This window comes from Panthera leo, chromosome D4, assembly GCF_018350215.1.
Source record: "Panthera leo isolate Ple1 chromosome D4, P.leo_Ple1_pat1.1, whole genome shotgun sequence".
NCBI lineage: Eukaryota > Metazoa > Chordata > Mammalia > Carnivora > Felidae > Panthera > Panthera leo.
This window is the reverse complement of record NC_056691.1, coordinates 32,659,155-32,673,263: the sequence shown is the minus strand read 5'-3', so window position 1 is coordinate 32,673,263 and position 14,109 is coordinate 32,659,155. Positions and strand designations below refer to the sequence as shown.

The 14,109-nt window shown below is 39.5% G+C and overlaps 1 protein-coding gene across 3 annotated transcripts in view; it reads right to left on the bottom strand.

Moving 5' to 3' along the window:
* The window catches only part of KDM4C (lysine demethylase 4C), a 432,720-nt gene that overhangs the window by 29,986 nt on the left and 388,625 nt on the right, over positions 1-14,109 (bottom strand). For all 3 annotated transcript variants that reach the window (XM_042914120.1, XM_042914121.1, XM_042914122.1), the window contains one exon: positions 12,185-12,355. In XM_042914120.1, coding sequence (XP_042770054.1) covers positions 12,185-12,355 — 171 coding nt within the window. The remainder of the gene's footprint in view (positions 1-12,184; positions 12,356-14,109) is intronic.

Sequence of the window (14,109 nt, the reverse complement as noted above, 5' to 3'; positions counted from 1 at the left end):
ATGTGGTCCTTGTTTTTAAGCTCAAAGCCTCTTGGATGTCAAACATCAAACTTGGCTAAGTACTATGACAAACAAATTCACATTAAAATGGAAAATTTGGTTTCCTGTCTCACATTCAGGTCCTTTAACCATTTTGAGTTTATTTTTGTGAATGGTGTAAGAAAGTGGTCTAGTTTCATCCTTCTGCATGTTGCTGTCCAGTTCTCCCAGCACCATTTGTTAAAGAGACTGTCTTTTTTCTATTGGATATTCTTTCCTGCTTTGTCAAAGATTAGTTGGCCATACTTTTGTGGGTCCAATTCTGGAGTCTCTATTCTATTCCATTGGTCTATGTGTCTGTTTTCGTGTCAATACCATGCTGTCCTGATGATTACAGCTTTGTAGTAGAGGCTAAAGTCTGGGATTGTGATGCTCCTGCTTTGGTCTTCTTCTTCAAAATTACTTTGGCTATTCGGGATCTTTTGTGGTTCCATACAAATATTAGGATTGCTTGTTCTAGCTTCAAGAAGAATGCTGGTGCAATTTTGTTTTTTTTTTTTTTTTTTTTTTTTTTTTTTTTTTATTTATTTTTGGGACAGAGAGAGACAGAGCATGAACGGGGGAGGGGCAGAGAGAGATGGAGACACAGAATCGGAAACAGGCTCCAGGCTCCGAGCCATCAGCCCAGAGCCTGACGCGGGGCTCGAACTCACGGGCCGCGAGATCGTGACCTGGCTGAAGTCGGACGCTTAACCGACTGCGCCACCCAGGCGCCCCGCTGGTGCAATTTTGATTGGGACTGCATTGAATGTGTAGATAGCTTTGGGTAGTATTGACATTTTGACAATATTTGTTCTTCCAATCCATGAGCATGGAATGTTTTTCCATTTCTTTATATCTTCTTCAATTTCCTTCATAAGCTTTCTATAGTTTTCAGCATACAGATCTTTTACATCTTTGGTTAGGTTTATTCCTAGGTATTTTATGCTTCTTGGTGCAATTGTGAATGGAATCAGTTTCTTTATTTGTCTTTCTGTTGCTTCATTATTAGTGTATAAGAATGCAACTGATTTCTGTACATTGATTTTGTACCCTGCGACTTTGCTGAATTCATGTATCAGTTCTAGCAGACTTTTGGTGGAGTCTATTGGGTTTTCCATGTAGAGGGTAGGGTAGGGTGGGTGATGGGTATTGAGAAGGGCACCTGTTGGAATGAGCACTAAGTGTTGTATGGAAACCAACTTGACAATAAATTTCATATTTAAATAAATATATATATATATTTTTTTTTAATTGATAAAAAAAGATTAAAAAATGGAAAATTTTGGAGTTTAATTTCATCTTTAAGTAGGCACTCCTTCATTAATTTCCATTACATTGCTAACAAAAATTTTCCCCCTTCCGTTCCTTCTTTCTTTGTTTGGAAAAACAAAATATGCCCTTGCTTAAAACCCTAATCTAAATATATCAACTATTGCTCAGGTCTAAGTGCATTTAATCATACTTAAGATCTCATCACAGAAGGAACCACTGTTTTATCTGGTATTTTCTGCTCTTTTTCTTTAAAGATATAAAACTTAAGTTCAAATTAAATTTTTAGAGACCTATACAATACACATTCCCAAAATATTCCTGATATTAAGAAGATCTGCAAATGAGCTGTTCACACGGCTTTCTAGAAGTTCATAATATTAAAAGAAACAACTAATATGGATTTTTCCCTTCTGTGGTACAATTTTGAGAAAGTTAAGTCAAGGAGCTAAAAGGAACCACAGTTTTTGAGCACCTACTATGTGTGGGTGTTGCACCATAATGATTATAGACTCTCTCGCATTTAATCCTTATGGCAATTCAGTAAGTTAGGTTTCATGGTTTCCACTGTGCAGAACTTGAACTCTGACCTCACACCATGCACAAAAATGAACTCAAAATGGATCACAGTTCTAAATGTAAAACCTAAAACTAAAAAATTTCTAGAATAGCCCCTGAGAGAAAATCTTTGTGATCTTGAGTTAGACAAAAGATTTCTTAAGACATGACACCAAAACCATGATCCATAAAGAACAAATTGATGATTAATTGGGTTTTACCAAAATTTATAACTTTTTCTCTGCAGACACTATTAAGAATGTAAAGACAAAACACAAACTAGGAGAGAATATTTGTAAATCATATCTAACAAAATATTCACATACCGAATATTTTTTTTTAATTTCTTACAATGCAATAAAAAAATAAGTGAAATATTTGAATAGGCCTTTCAAGAACAAAGATGATGTATGAATGCCTAATAAGCACTTTTTAAAAAGATGCTGAAAATCATTAGTCATCAAAGAAATAAAAGTTAAAATCACACGGAGAGGGCACCTTGGGTGGCTCAAGTCAGTTAAGCATCTGACTTCGGCTCAGGTCACAATCTCGTGCTTTGTAAGTTTGAGCTCCGTTTCTGGTGAGTTTGAGTGCCCCTTCGGTGAGCACGAGCCTCACTTCTGGCGAGCTTGAGCCCTGCTTCGGGTGAACCCCGCTTCTCTCTTTTTCTCTCTCTCTGCCGATTGTGGGTTCTCTCTCTCTCTCTCTCCCTGCCCTTGCTCTCAAAAAAGAAAAAAAAAATCACACTGAGATACTACTACATACCTTCTAGAATAGTTATTATCCAAAAGACTGACAACACCAGTGGTGCTGAGAATGTAGAGAAACTATAGCTTCATATATTGCTGGTGAGAATACAAAATGGTACAGCCACTTTGAAAAACAGTTTGGCAGGTTCTTATAAAGCTAAACATACACTTACCATATAACTCAATAATCTTACTCCTAGATATTTATCCCAAAGAAATTAAAACACATGTCTACACAAAGACTTGAAAGCAAATGATCATAGCAGCATTATTCATAATAACTCCAAATTAGAAATAATCCAATGTCCATCAACCAGCAAATGGATAAACAAAATAAATCTTACTCACACATGAAATACTATTTAAACTAGGAGAAAAAAATGTGAAGTATCCAACAAAGGACTTGTGTCTAAAATACACAAAGAACTCTTACAAGTCAGTAACCCAGCTCATCTCTCTCTTTTCTGGTGCAACTTCCTTCAACACTCTGGCCCACTGTGATTGCTTCTATCTCTGAACTTACAATAACCTTCACAGGGTATTTTTCTTGTAAAATCTTTCAGATCAGCTCCTGGTTGGAGGTGAGGGGATGTAAGGGGCATCAGTGACGAAAATTAACACAAATGGGCTAGAATGGGATGGGGCATGAATTCCCAAAGATGAAGTGGCCTCTCAGATAAGAGGTGTCTCGTCATCAACCTGGTCTCTGCCACTGTAATGTCTTTGTGGCCACCTGACTTGAAAATTGAGGAGCTTGCCAGAATCCCACCCATGAATGTTTCTGGGAACAACTAATTTTAAATTTTTTTTTTAACGTTTATTCATTTTTTGAGACAGAGAGAGAGCATGAACAGGGGAGGGTCAGAGAGGGAGACACAGAATCTGAAACAGGCTCCAGGCTCTGAGCTGTCAGCACGGAGCCCGACGCGGGGCTCGAACTCACGGACCGCGAGATCATGACCTGAGCCGAAGTCGGCCGCTTAACCGACTGAGCCACCCAGGTGCTCCTGGGAACAACTGATTTTGACCCACTTGGGTATTTTATTTTGCCTCCAGAATACCCAGGATCACTCCTACACCTATGTTTATATACCTCTGAATCTCCCATGGTGCCTAGCACAGTGTTGAACAAGCACATCAAAAAGAATGAATGACATAATTGAATATTCCCAAACACAGGGCAGATGTGGTTCATGGTGCCCACCACTCTTGGGCTTAAGCTCTACACTGAGAAGAGATGGTGAAATACTGGAAATTAATAATATTGCTCTCAAGTTCAAGGTAGTTATTCTGATTCTGTTGGACTAAGCTCCCTTGGAAAAAGGATGGGAAGCAAACACCAGCAACCTGTCTCCTGGGAATAAGTTCCTAGACCAATCACCTTGAGATAATTACTAAAAGGGAAATAAGAGAAACACTGTCAAGTGAGGGAAGTATATATTTGAAGAAAAATGTAGCTGACATTGTGCCTTCAGGGCAACTAGTTAATCTCCTACATGAGATATCAGGGTGATGACACACTTTTTTCTTCAGAGGATCACCAGTGCTAAATGGAAACTGTCAATATGATGGCTGCAGAATTGTAGTCAGTGAGATACATACAATTTATAAAAGAGAAAGGGAGTCCAATTCAAGCAAGGGCTTGAATCCCATTAGTATGCCCCAGGCTTTCATGCAAGAAGCCACACAAGAATTATACAAAAGTGAATAAAATCCCAGGGTTTGGTAAGTACCCACCCCCGCTAACTTGAGGCAGCTCATGAAACTTCTAAGACTAATTGGGGCCTCAGTGAAGAGCACAGTTTAGCGAGCTTATGAACAGGTGAAAGGAACTGTGGGTTTAGTCTTCATAGGTACGACCAGACTCTATTCCTCTAAATGGCCTTGAAATTCTTCATTTTTTCTAAATAAACTCCTAGCCAACAGAGTAATATTCCCCCTCAGTTGTAGATTCTATTTACTATATATTGATTAAACTGTGTTCTAACACAGTCTCTCCATTGTAAATTGTGTTTATAAAGGTGCAGTAGTGTATTTTGTAAATACTGAACTGCTTTATGTGTTGTTTTTTGAAGATTTCTGAAGTAATTCGGAGAATGTTAACTACTAAACTAGTGCCTGATTTATACGTTATGGACACGAGAGGCTTAGAAAAATTACAACATTTGTAAGAATAATATATATTAATAATATATATTTAATATATTAAATATATATATAATTTAATAATATATATTAAATGTATCTACCATTACATTAAAGATGTCCAAGGAAATTTGGTTACTTAAATTTAAAATGGTTAGGATTTGATCTGTCAAATTTATGCATTATATAAATGATGATCAAGGAACTAATGAGTTTGCACTTATTTTTCATGCAAAAATTATTAAATTTATAAATAAAATAAACTTTGTCAACTGAATTTGAATTTAAACTTTAAATCAAATGTTGATTAAAATCAAAGTAATAACAGTTATTCTTTTACGAGTATAAAAGGCTTCCCAAGGGAATACAGGTTAATGGGAATTGGTCAAAGCTTTCACCTCATAGACTCTCAGCTCCACAGTCAAGAAAGAGAACCATGGGCACCACTACTAAGCAGTTAAATACCACTTGGGCCATACCTGAAGAATCCTAGACCAACAAAAGTCCCCAGAGCTTTCTCTGGCAAATGTCCATTGATTCTAGGAAAACCAAGACTGGCAAGGGAAGTGGGAGGTTAGGGGCATCGATCTAGAGCAAACATAACCTAGATGGTATGGGATGGGGTGAAGTCTCCACCCGACTTGAAAATCTAGAGAACCTCAAAATCTAGGAGTCAATAAGAATTTGAAGATGCTTTCCAGGATCCCATAGCATATAATGTTTCTGGGAACAACTAAGAAGTTTATCAACACCCCTCAAATATTTTCTTTTGCCTCTGGAACATTCAGAGTCACCCCTACACCCACACTTGCCAAGTGGGGCCCTAGGGGATGCTGAACAGCAGCTTCCACACCGTATCCATCAAAGGAGGCACAAGGTCTTCTACCACAGCTATACTAAGTCACGGAGAGCAGACTTCCAAAAAGGTGCCCCAAATCATGGAGGCAATAGCCCTAAAAGGTAGGGGCTGATCCACATCCTGGACCTGTGTCACCACCTAGCTCGGAATGCTGGGATAGAGCTTTTCAAAGCTTTTTTGTGACTTGGCAAGTATCACATCTGTGAAATGAACATGAACTTACTTTGGAACAGGGTTTGTTATGAAAAGCCACTGAAATAACACTTTAAAACCCAGAAAAATACAAGCGTAAGTGTAGAGAATTAGGTCCTTTATTATAAAGTCTGAAGATGCTAGGACTGCTTTATATGCAGCAGGTAGAAATGATAAACTGATTCAGTGAAATATCATATGTACAGGTGCCCATTTAACTAACAAGTAGGACAGAATTCTGTTCCTCTAAAATACTTTCTACACAAATTTCATCAAGACCAGAAAAGGGCAGCATAAATGAGATGGGGAGGAAAAAAGTTCCACAGACTGACATTAATATAAAATATTACATTGTGTGCCAACTCTGTATCAGGCAATTAGCTCACTTAGTTCTTTCAGTAATCCTAGAAAGGTAGAAATTATTATTCCCTTCTTAGTGGGGAAAAAACTGAGGTGTGAAAGTTGAAGCAATTTGCCTAGTCCTGAGAAAAAAATTAGCCCTAAGAACTTCAGTCTGCATGACACCTCCCAGAAACACTGAAGGCCATGACAATCCATCCTTAGAATCCATGACGATCCGTCCCTAGAATCCTGAAGACTATAGTTCCTGTGCTTCTTTCACATTTCAACAGAGGCTGAAAAATCTAGCAAGTCCTCATGGAAATTTCAGTGATGGACTCTTGCTGTCAAATTTCTAAATGGTCCTGTTTCTCTTCTCACACCCAGTGGTGAATGTTAAGTGCACGTCCTAGAGCCATCCAGGCCTCACCGCACTGTCCTCCTCTCCGGAAATGAGCTCTAAGTTCAGAGGAAAGGAAGCAACCATCACTCTGGTGTCAGCACAGACATTCGAGAAGAGCCCAGGTTGCAGCAGCAGCTAAAAGGAGGCCCTGGAATCACTGTGCTTGTTGCATTCTCTCAGGTGGGCAACTTTCATTCCCATCAAAATAGGAGGAGACAAAAAAATTCATCAGGAAGTGTGTTGCAATTTCACAGACTGACAGACGGAGGCATGTAGCAATACATCTTTTATTACTTTCCTTGACGGCTACAGATTGCATGCTGAGTTTAACTGGGCTGATACACACATTCTGCAGGTGTATTGTTGAGAGAAAAAATTTTGGACATTTTTCCAGCTATCATGGAAATAAAGTACCTAGGTATGGAAAGAAATTTCCTGGTAGTACAAAGAATATTTCTCCCTACTCCTCCAAATACCTTCTAGCTACATAATCCTAACATAGTCATTTTCATGCCTGGTAAGTTTATTTTTAAACATGGATAGACCAGACTGCATTAGAAGTTTCTCTTCTGTTGTGTTTATAAAATGATTCATAATCAATGATTCTACAACTAAGGAATGCAACTTTTGCTAAAGCCTTAGGCTGCAAAAGGGGTTGCATCTACTTTGTACATAAATAAACAGCTTAGAATAATTAAATGTGATATTCTCAATGCTATTTTCACAGTTAAAAAATTGGAATTGCGCTGTGCCCATTCTAGGTAGCAAGCACCCACAGCTCAGAGAAGCTACTTCTTCACTAGCCAGTGACACTGATGTCATATTGCACTTGATGAAAAGAGCCTTCCCAGAGGCACTCACCCCTGATAAGCACATTGTGTGGATTAGAGGTACAAAGAGAATAAAAATCATTTTCCACCTTAGTGTCAGATGCCACAGGTGTATCAGCTAATGAAAACAAAATTTCTCTAATTTCCACCAAATAATAGTTCTACCACCATCTATAAGACACGGAGACAGAAACACAGCTGACTCTCTTCTTCTTATCTCCTGATGAGACTTCCCATTGGGGTGTCAGGCATCCTAGGACTATCCCAGAAGACACCTCTGGTGTAGGTGGAGATCATACGTGGTAGTGGGATAACTGCAGCTGCAGCAACTAATGGCCTAAAAAATGGCGATGTGAGCATGTTTACACAGCATCACATACAGGAATAAATACAATTTATATGTGAATATATTTATAATATACTTAATTATGCACACACATTATGTCTTAAAACATAACATCAAGTTCCCCATCTCAAACTGGTCTAGTTGACATACTACATACAAAGGCATTTAATCATGTAGCTTTCGTTAACTTTAGTGAGAAACTCAGACCCCAACCAATCCTTGATAATCCTTTAAATTTTAAAAGTTTGCCTTACAAAATCCATGACTTGGCTTTTGGAAGCCTAGATGATGACCAGGACAAAGTATGTGGCTCCTGGAGTGGATCTATAGACTGCTACAAGCCACCCAAAACAATGTGGCTGCTTTATGGAAAAGAAAACTACACCTTGGGGTAGAATCAGAGCTTCTCATATGACAAGATGAAGAAAGAGTCTTCTAAAATGACACAGGAAAATATAGGTTCTGGTTAATTTTATGTATCAACTTGACTTGGCCACCAAGTACCCACATATTTGGTCAAACATTATTCAGGGTGAGTTTGTGAAAGTGTTTTTGGATTGTTTTAATCTCTGAACTGATAGACTGAGTAAAGCAGACTACCCTCCCTAGTTCAGGTGGGCCTCATCCAATCAATCAAGGGCTGAACAGAAGAGGCTGACCCTCCCCCCAAATAAGGGGGAGTTCCTCTGCCTGAGTGGCTTGGAGCTGGAACTTGGCTTTTCCTGCCTTCAGACTTGGAATGAAAATCAGCTCTTCTCAACCCTGCAAGTTTCCAAACTAAAACTACACCACCGTCTCTCCTGGTTCGTAGGCCTTTAGATTTGGACCCGGAATGAAACCATTGCCCCTCCTGGGTCTCCAGCATACCAACTGCAGATCTTGGGACCTCTCAGCCTCCATAATCATGGAAGCCCATTCTTTATAAAAATGTCACATAGGGGCACCTGGGTGGCTCAGTTGGTTAAGCATCCGACTTCAGCTCAGGTCATGATCTTACAATTCGTGGATTCAAACCCTGCATAAGGCTCTCTGCTGTCAGTGAGGGGCCTGCTTCGGATCCTTTGTCTCCCTCTCTCTCTGCCCCTCCCCCTTTCACACTCTTTCTCTCAAAATAAATAAATAAACATTAAAAAGTCATATATATATGACATATATATACATATATACACACACATACACAATTTTAATATATATGCACTTGTAATATATATACACTTGTAAGATATATATATATACACATGTATACACTTTTAATATGTATATTACACACTTTTAATATATTTATTATATTAAATACAAACACAAAAACCCTACTGGTGCTGTTTCTCTGAAGAGCCCTGACTAACACAGCATTACAATGGAAAAAAATTCTTCCCTACAGAGCCACCAAAAAAGTCAAGCTAGAATGTCTCTTCCTCACCAAGATAAATAGGTCTCAGCAGCCAACAAATGGTGATACTATTAGAAAGTATGTGATATTTGAAAATAAAACATGACTGAAGTATTCCTACTTATATAAGAAGTCTGGAACAAGTAATCAAAAATGTAAGAGATGGGATGGGGTGGGGTAGAGTATTGAGGGTGAAGGAGAGAAGACCAAGGTGGTCTTGAACAATCCTATGAATTTTTTTTACAAGGGCAATATACATTTTTTAAGTTTATTTTTGAGAGAGAGAGAGAGAGAGAGCGCATAGGAGGAGTAGAGAGAGAGAATTCCAAGTGGGCTCAGCACTGTCAACACAGAGCCTGATGCGGGACTTGAACCCAAAAACCATGAGATCATGACCTGAGCCAAAATCAGGAGTCAGACGTTCAACCCACTGGGCCACCCAGGTGCCCCTATACTTTTTCATATCTTGTAAAAACTCAAAAGATTATATAATAGCAGATGATTATAACTTATTTCTTCCTGCAGAAAGTATCTTTTCACACCAACTGAGGCAGAGGCAGATGCTAGCCCCTCCCTCCAAGGCTATAGTTGTGACCACACACACACACACACACACACACACACACACTGCTGCTCAACCTCAATCCTTATCAAATATGCTAAGTGACAGCTAATCAAGCTGTAAAGAATGTTGTTTCTTCATTCTCATTGACTTAAATGCCAAGGTGGTCCTGAACAATCCTGTTCTTCTCACGGCACCCACATATACTTAAGATCATCTTTGTTCACAGAGAGAGGAAACAGAAGGTGTAAAAGGAGAGACTTTTAGAATTTCAAAAAACTTCCAGGATCACAGACATTTTACAAGCTAAAGACATTTTAGGAAAGCTTAGAACACGTTGGGTATATGGAGACTTTGTAAGTGAAAGGGAATTTAGGATTCATTAAACACTATCATGGATAAAGACCTAACTACTTGCTCAGGCTGGGGATTGGTACTCAGAAATCTTCCATCCCACCCTGCAAAGTCTCCTGGACTCTACCAGCTCAATGGTCACAGTCTGCACAAAAGAAAGCTAATTCTGAAGTGAGAATGTAACCTGGACAGGCCAAGGCCTCCGTCTCCTGCATCTTCTGTGCCTTTCTTGCCCTTGCACATCCCTTCCTCTCCTTTCTTCCCAGGGGTTAGGAACAGCGGCTCTGGAGCCAGACTCTGGGATTGAATACCTTTTCTGGTATTATTAGCTATGTGTGACCTTGTTATTAGCTATGTGTGACCATGGGGAAGTTATTTACCTCTTTGTGCCTCAGTTCCCTCAGCAGAAAAATGTAAACAATAGTAGTGCCCAGTATGTAGAGTTGTGAGGATGAAATCAGTTCAAGCACAACACATTCTTAAAGTGATCCTGGCCTGTGGTACATGTTGGTGTCAGCTCCTTACTAACCCTGTCAAGTCTCTTACTCATTCTTCCAGACTCAACAGGTAGTAAGTTGCTTTTGGTTCATTTATTACATTTCTCACATGGTATAGAAAGCACCCATTTACCAGCCTGCCTTCCTCTAGACTGAGCAGGAATCACACATTCTCATTATCTTTCCCAGCACCCAGCGTTGGCACACAGCAGGCACTCAGTAACTGTGGATTGAGTGCTTCAAGACATAACTAATTCTAACAAGGAGAATGTGTTACCTAAGGGCTACTGGTTATGAATGGCAACAGCAATGCAGTAAAGTGAAGCTCTAGGTAGAATTCTGCAAAGAAACACAATTCACCCTTTTGGTGTATAATCAAGTCCTGGGATTTTTTTTGTCTAAATTCATTTGCTTTAAAATCTTTCAAATAAGGTCACTTTGTCTACATATTTGCCCCTCTTTTTTTTTTAATTTTTTTTTAACGTTTATTTATTTTTTAGACAGAGAGAGACAGAGCATGAACGGGGGAGGGTCAGAAAGAGGGAGACACAGAATTGGAAACAGGCTCCAGGCTCCAAGCTGTCAGCACAGAGCCCCACGCGGGGCTCGAACTCACAGACCGCGAGATCGTGACCCGAGCCGAAGCCGGCCGCTCAACCGACTGAGCCACCCAGGCGCCCCCATATTTGCCCCTCTTAATGGTACAGAGAAGTAAACACAACAAAGCTAATTGAATCAATGTTACTTTTGCCCCAGGAGACCAAGATTCTGAAAATATTAATGAGCAATCTCCTATGGTAACGTTCAATTATCAATTGCACATATAATGCATAATCATTAAAGAATCATTAAAAAAATGCCCTTCCAAGTAAAAACAAGAGCAAAGCATCAAGCAGAAGTTACAACTACATTATTGAGGCCCGGCTCCCCCAAAATAACATTTCTCTTAAATATAGAAAGGATAACAAGATGACCACTGGACTAACCCTGGTCTCAAGTATGTGATTTGAGCTCAGTTTCAAAAAACCTTTTGTGGAAAGTATTCTTCTCATGAAACATGCTATTAAAAAGAAAGCCCATGAGACACATTCACGAGTTCCTCTAAATCCCGAGGTGTTTACTGAGGAGACAGAGGAAGGAGAAGACAGACAGACACGCATATGCACACACCTACTCATCCTGTATCAGACCAGTTAAGAAGCTCAGTAAAATTCAGTCTTTTTCCTAAGTGACTTTTGTTATTCCAATATGAAACATCCACAGATGTTTCTGTTGGATCACAGATGTCACTGTCAGGTCAGATTAATAAAAGCCATATTTCCAGTTAAGCATAAAGAAAAAGAGGTAGTAAAGGAATTCAAATATGCTAATGCTCTGTAACAGAAAAGAATAGGTGAATTTGCATTTGATGTTTCCTAGCCACATACACTTCTCACTTACTTAAAGGAATTTGGGAAGATGAGTCAAAGTACACATGGCTACTACTTAGAATGAAAAACACTAGGAACCTCCTGGAAAACAATTCTTGTCAGTGCCAAAAAGCACACCTGAGTTGAATATTAAGTGAAATGAGTTACTCCAAAAGCCGAAAGAAAGATTGCTAAAAGGTTCAGCTAGTTTAGTTATACAAAAAGTAAACTGGGGAGCAGATCCCCCAGGAATTTACTCACCACTATATCCTCAGGGAATGTGTCTCTGCTGAAGGAGCCATCATCAAACACAACCTCATAGAAGGTCTGCGATGTCACAGCGATCACTCTGCAGCTGTAATACCGGGTGTTCCGATGCTTCGTGATGACCGTCTGCCCCACAGAGATGCCCTTCTCGCCAGCCTTGGACTTCTAACAGAAGAGGTACACAAAGATGAGAGAAAAGAAACAGGAGAAAGGGAAAAGGTAGGAACAGAAAAGAAAAGATATTTATTTAGAAAAAAATAATTCACATGGTTATGATATATATTTTTAATTTTTAAACTTTTTATTGGGGAATAATTTCAAACTTAAAAGTTACAAGCATATGAATAGTACAAAAACACCCATATACTCTTGACCCTTTTACCCAGATTCACCTATTGTTACCTATTGATATTTTTAACATTTTACCATTTCTGTTTTTTTGCATATTCTGACTCTATTTTATATATGTGTGTATTTACACACACAATGTTTACATATGTAATTCCTATGTTTAGAAAATACACAACTGACACACATATATATCAATACACACACACGCACACACACACACACACACACCATCACAGGCCTTTTACTCCTAAATATGTCAGTTGTGTATTTTTTAAGCACAGCGATTTGCCTTCACATAACCACAACAGAGTTAGTAACTTTAGTAAATGTAACATGGATGCAACTTATGTTCTGATTTTGTCAACTGAGCCAATAATGATCTTCAACACCACCCCTACCCCCGCCCTGCCCCTGCTCTCCAGCACAGGGTCCTGGGGAGTCAGGTACTGCTGCTTCTCTTTAGCCTCTGTTAATCTGGAACATTTGACTGCTATGTTCTGCTATGTTAATCTGGAACATTTTCACAGCCATTCTTGGTCTTTTATGATCGTGAGTGATACTTCTGAAGGACACAGTTCCCCTTCTCCCTTTTTTAATAGAGCATTTACCTGATGTTTCCTCATGATTGGATTAAAGTTATACATTCCTGGCCAGAACACCACACACATAATGTTGTATTCTTCTCAAGATATCACATCTGGCAGAACATGATGCCTGTCTGCCTCTCAATGGTGATGTTAATTTTGATCCTAAACAAACTGTAGTCCAATTCCTCCATGTTACAATCACTATTTTTCCTTTGCAACTAATCAGCAATCTGTGGGAGAAACTTGAATGCCATACAAACATCCTGTTCCTGTACACATCCGCTCAGGTTTAGCACCACTGACGAGTTGTTCCTGATCCGATCTTTACTATGATGGTAGTGATATGCCGATTACCACTGCTCTCACACTCCCTCCACACTTAATTGCTGGCACTTGGCGCCTGTTAAGTAAGAGGCTCTCACTCTCCCCACATTCTGCTCTTGTGTGGCAGGGGAGGAGGGAAGGCAGAAGACTGCAGAAATGGTCAAGGGCATAGGTCAGGGGCTATGAGGGGAAGAAGGAAGGAGGGAAGTTCCTTTGCCATCGTAAGGAGTCAGGACATTATCCTGTGGGCCTAAGGAAGCTACTGAGAGGTGGAATGAATAGAAGAGAAATGATCTAGGTCTGTATGGCTATAGGTGGAGAAGGTGAGTGGGGAGCCTATCACAATAGGCCAGGTGGAAGATAAGCGCCTGGAGTAAGGCACTGAGGACAAAGGTGCTCATGATTTGGATGGAGGGGTGACTCCCTCCCAACAAGTGTGTCCCTACAGCCTCCTACTTGTAGAGTGAGCTCTGCCATCTAGTTTCTCACATGCCTAACAAAATAAAAGGGTATTTTTCTCCTTGATACCATTCCCCAGTGACTGTTGGGTTGGTTGGGGAAATTTTCTTTGCCTTTTGATGTAGTTAGGTAGATGTGTAAACATCTTGACAAAAGACAACAGTAAGAAGGCTAGAGTGATTTAAGTGCACTACGCTT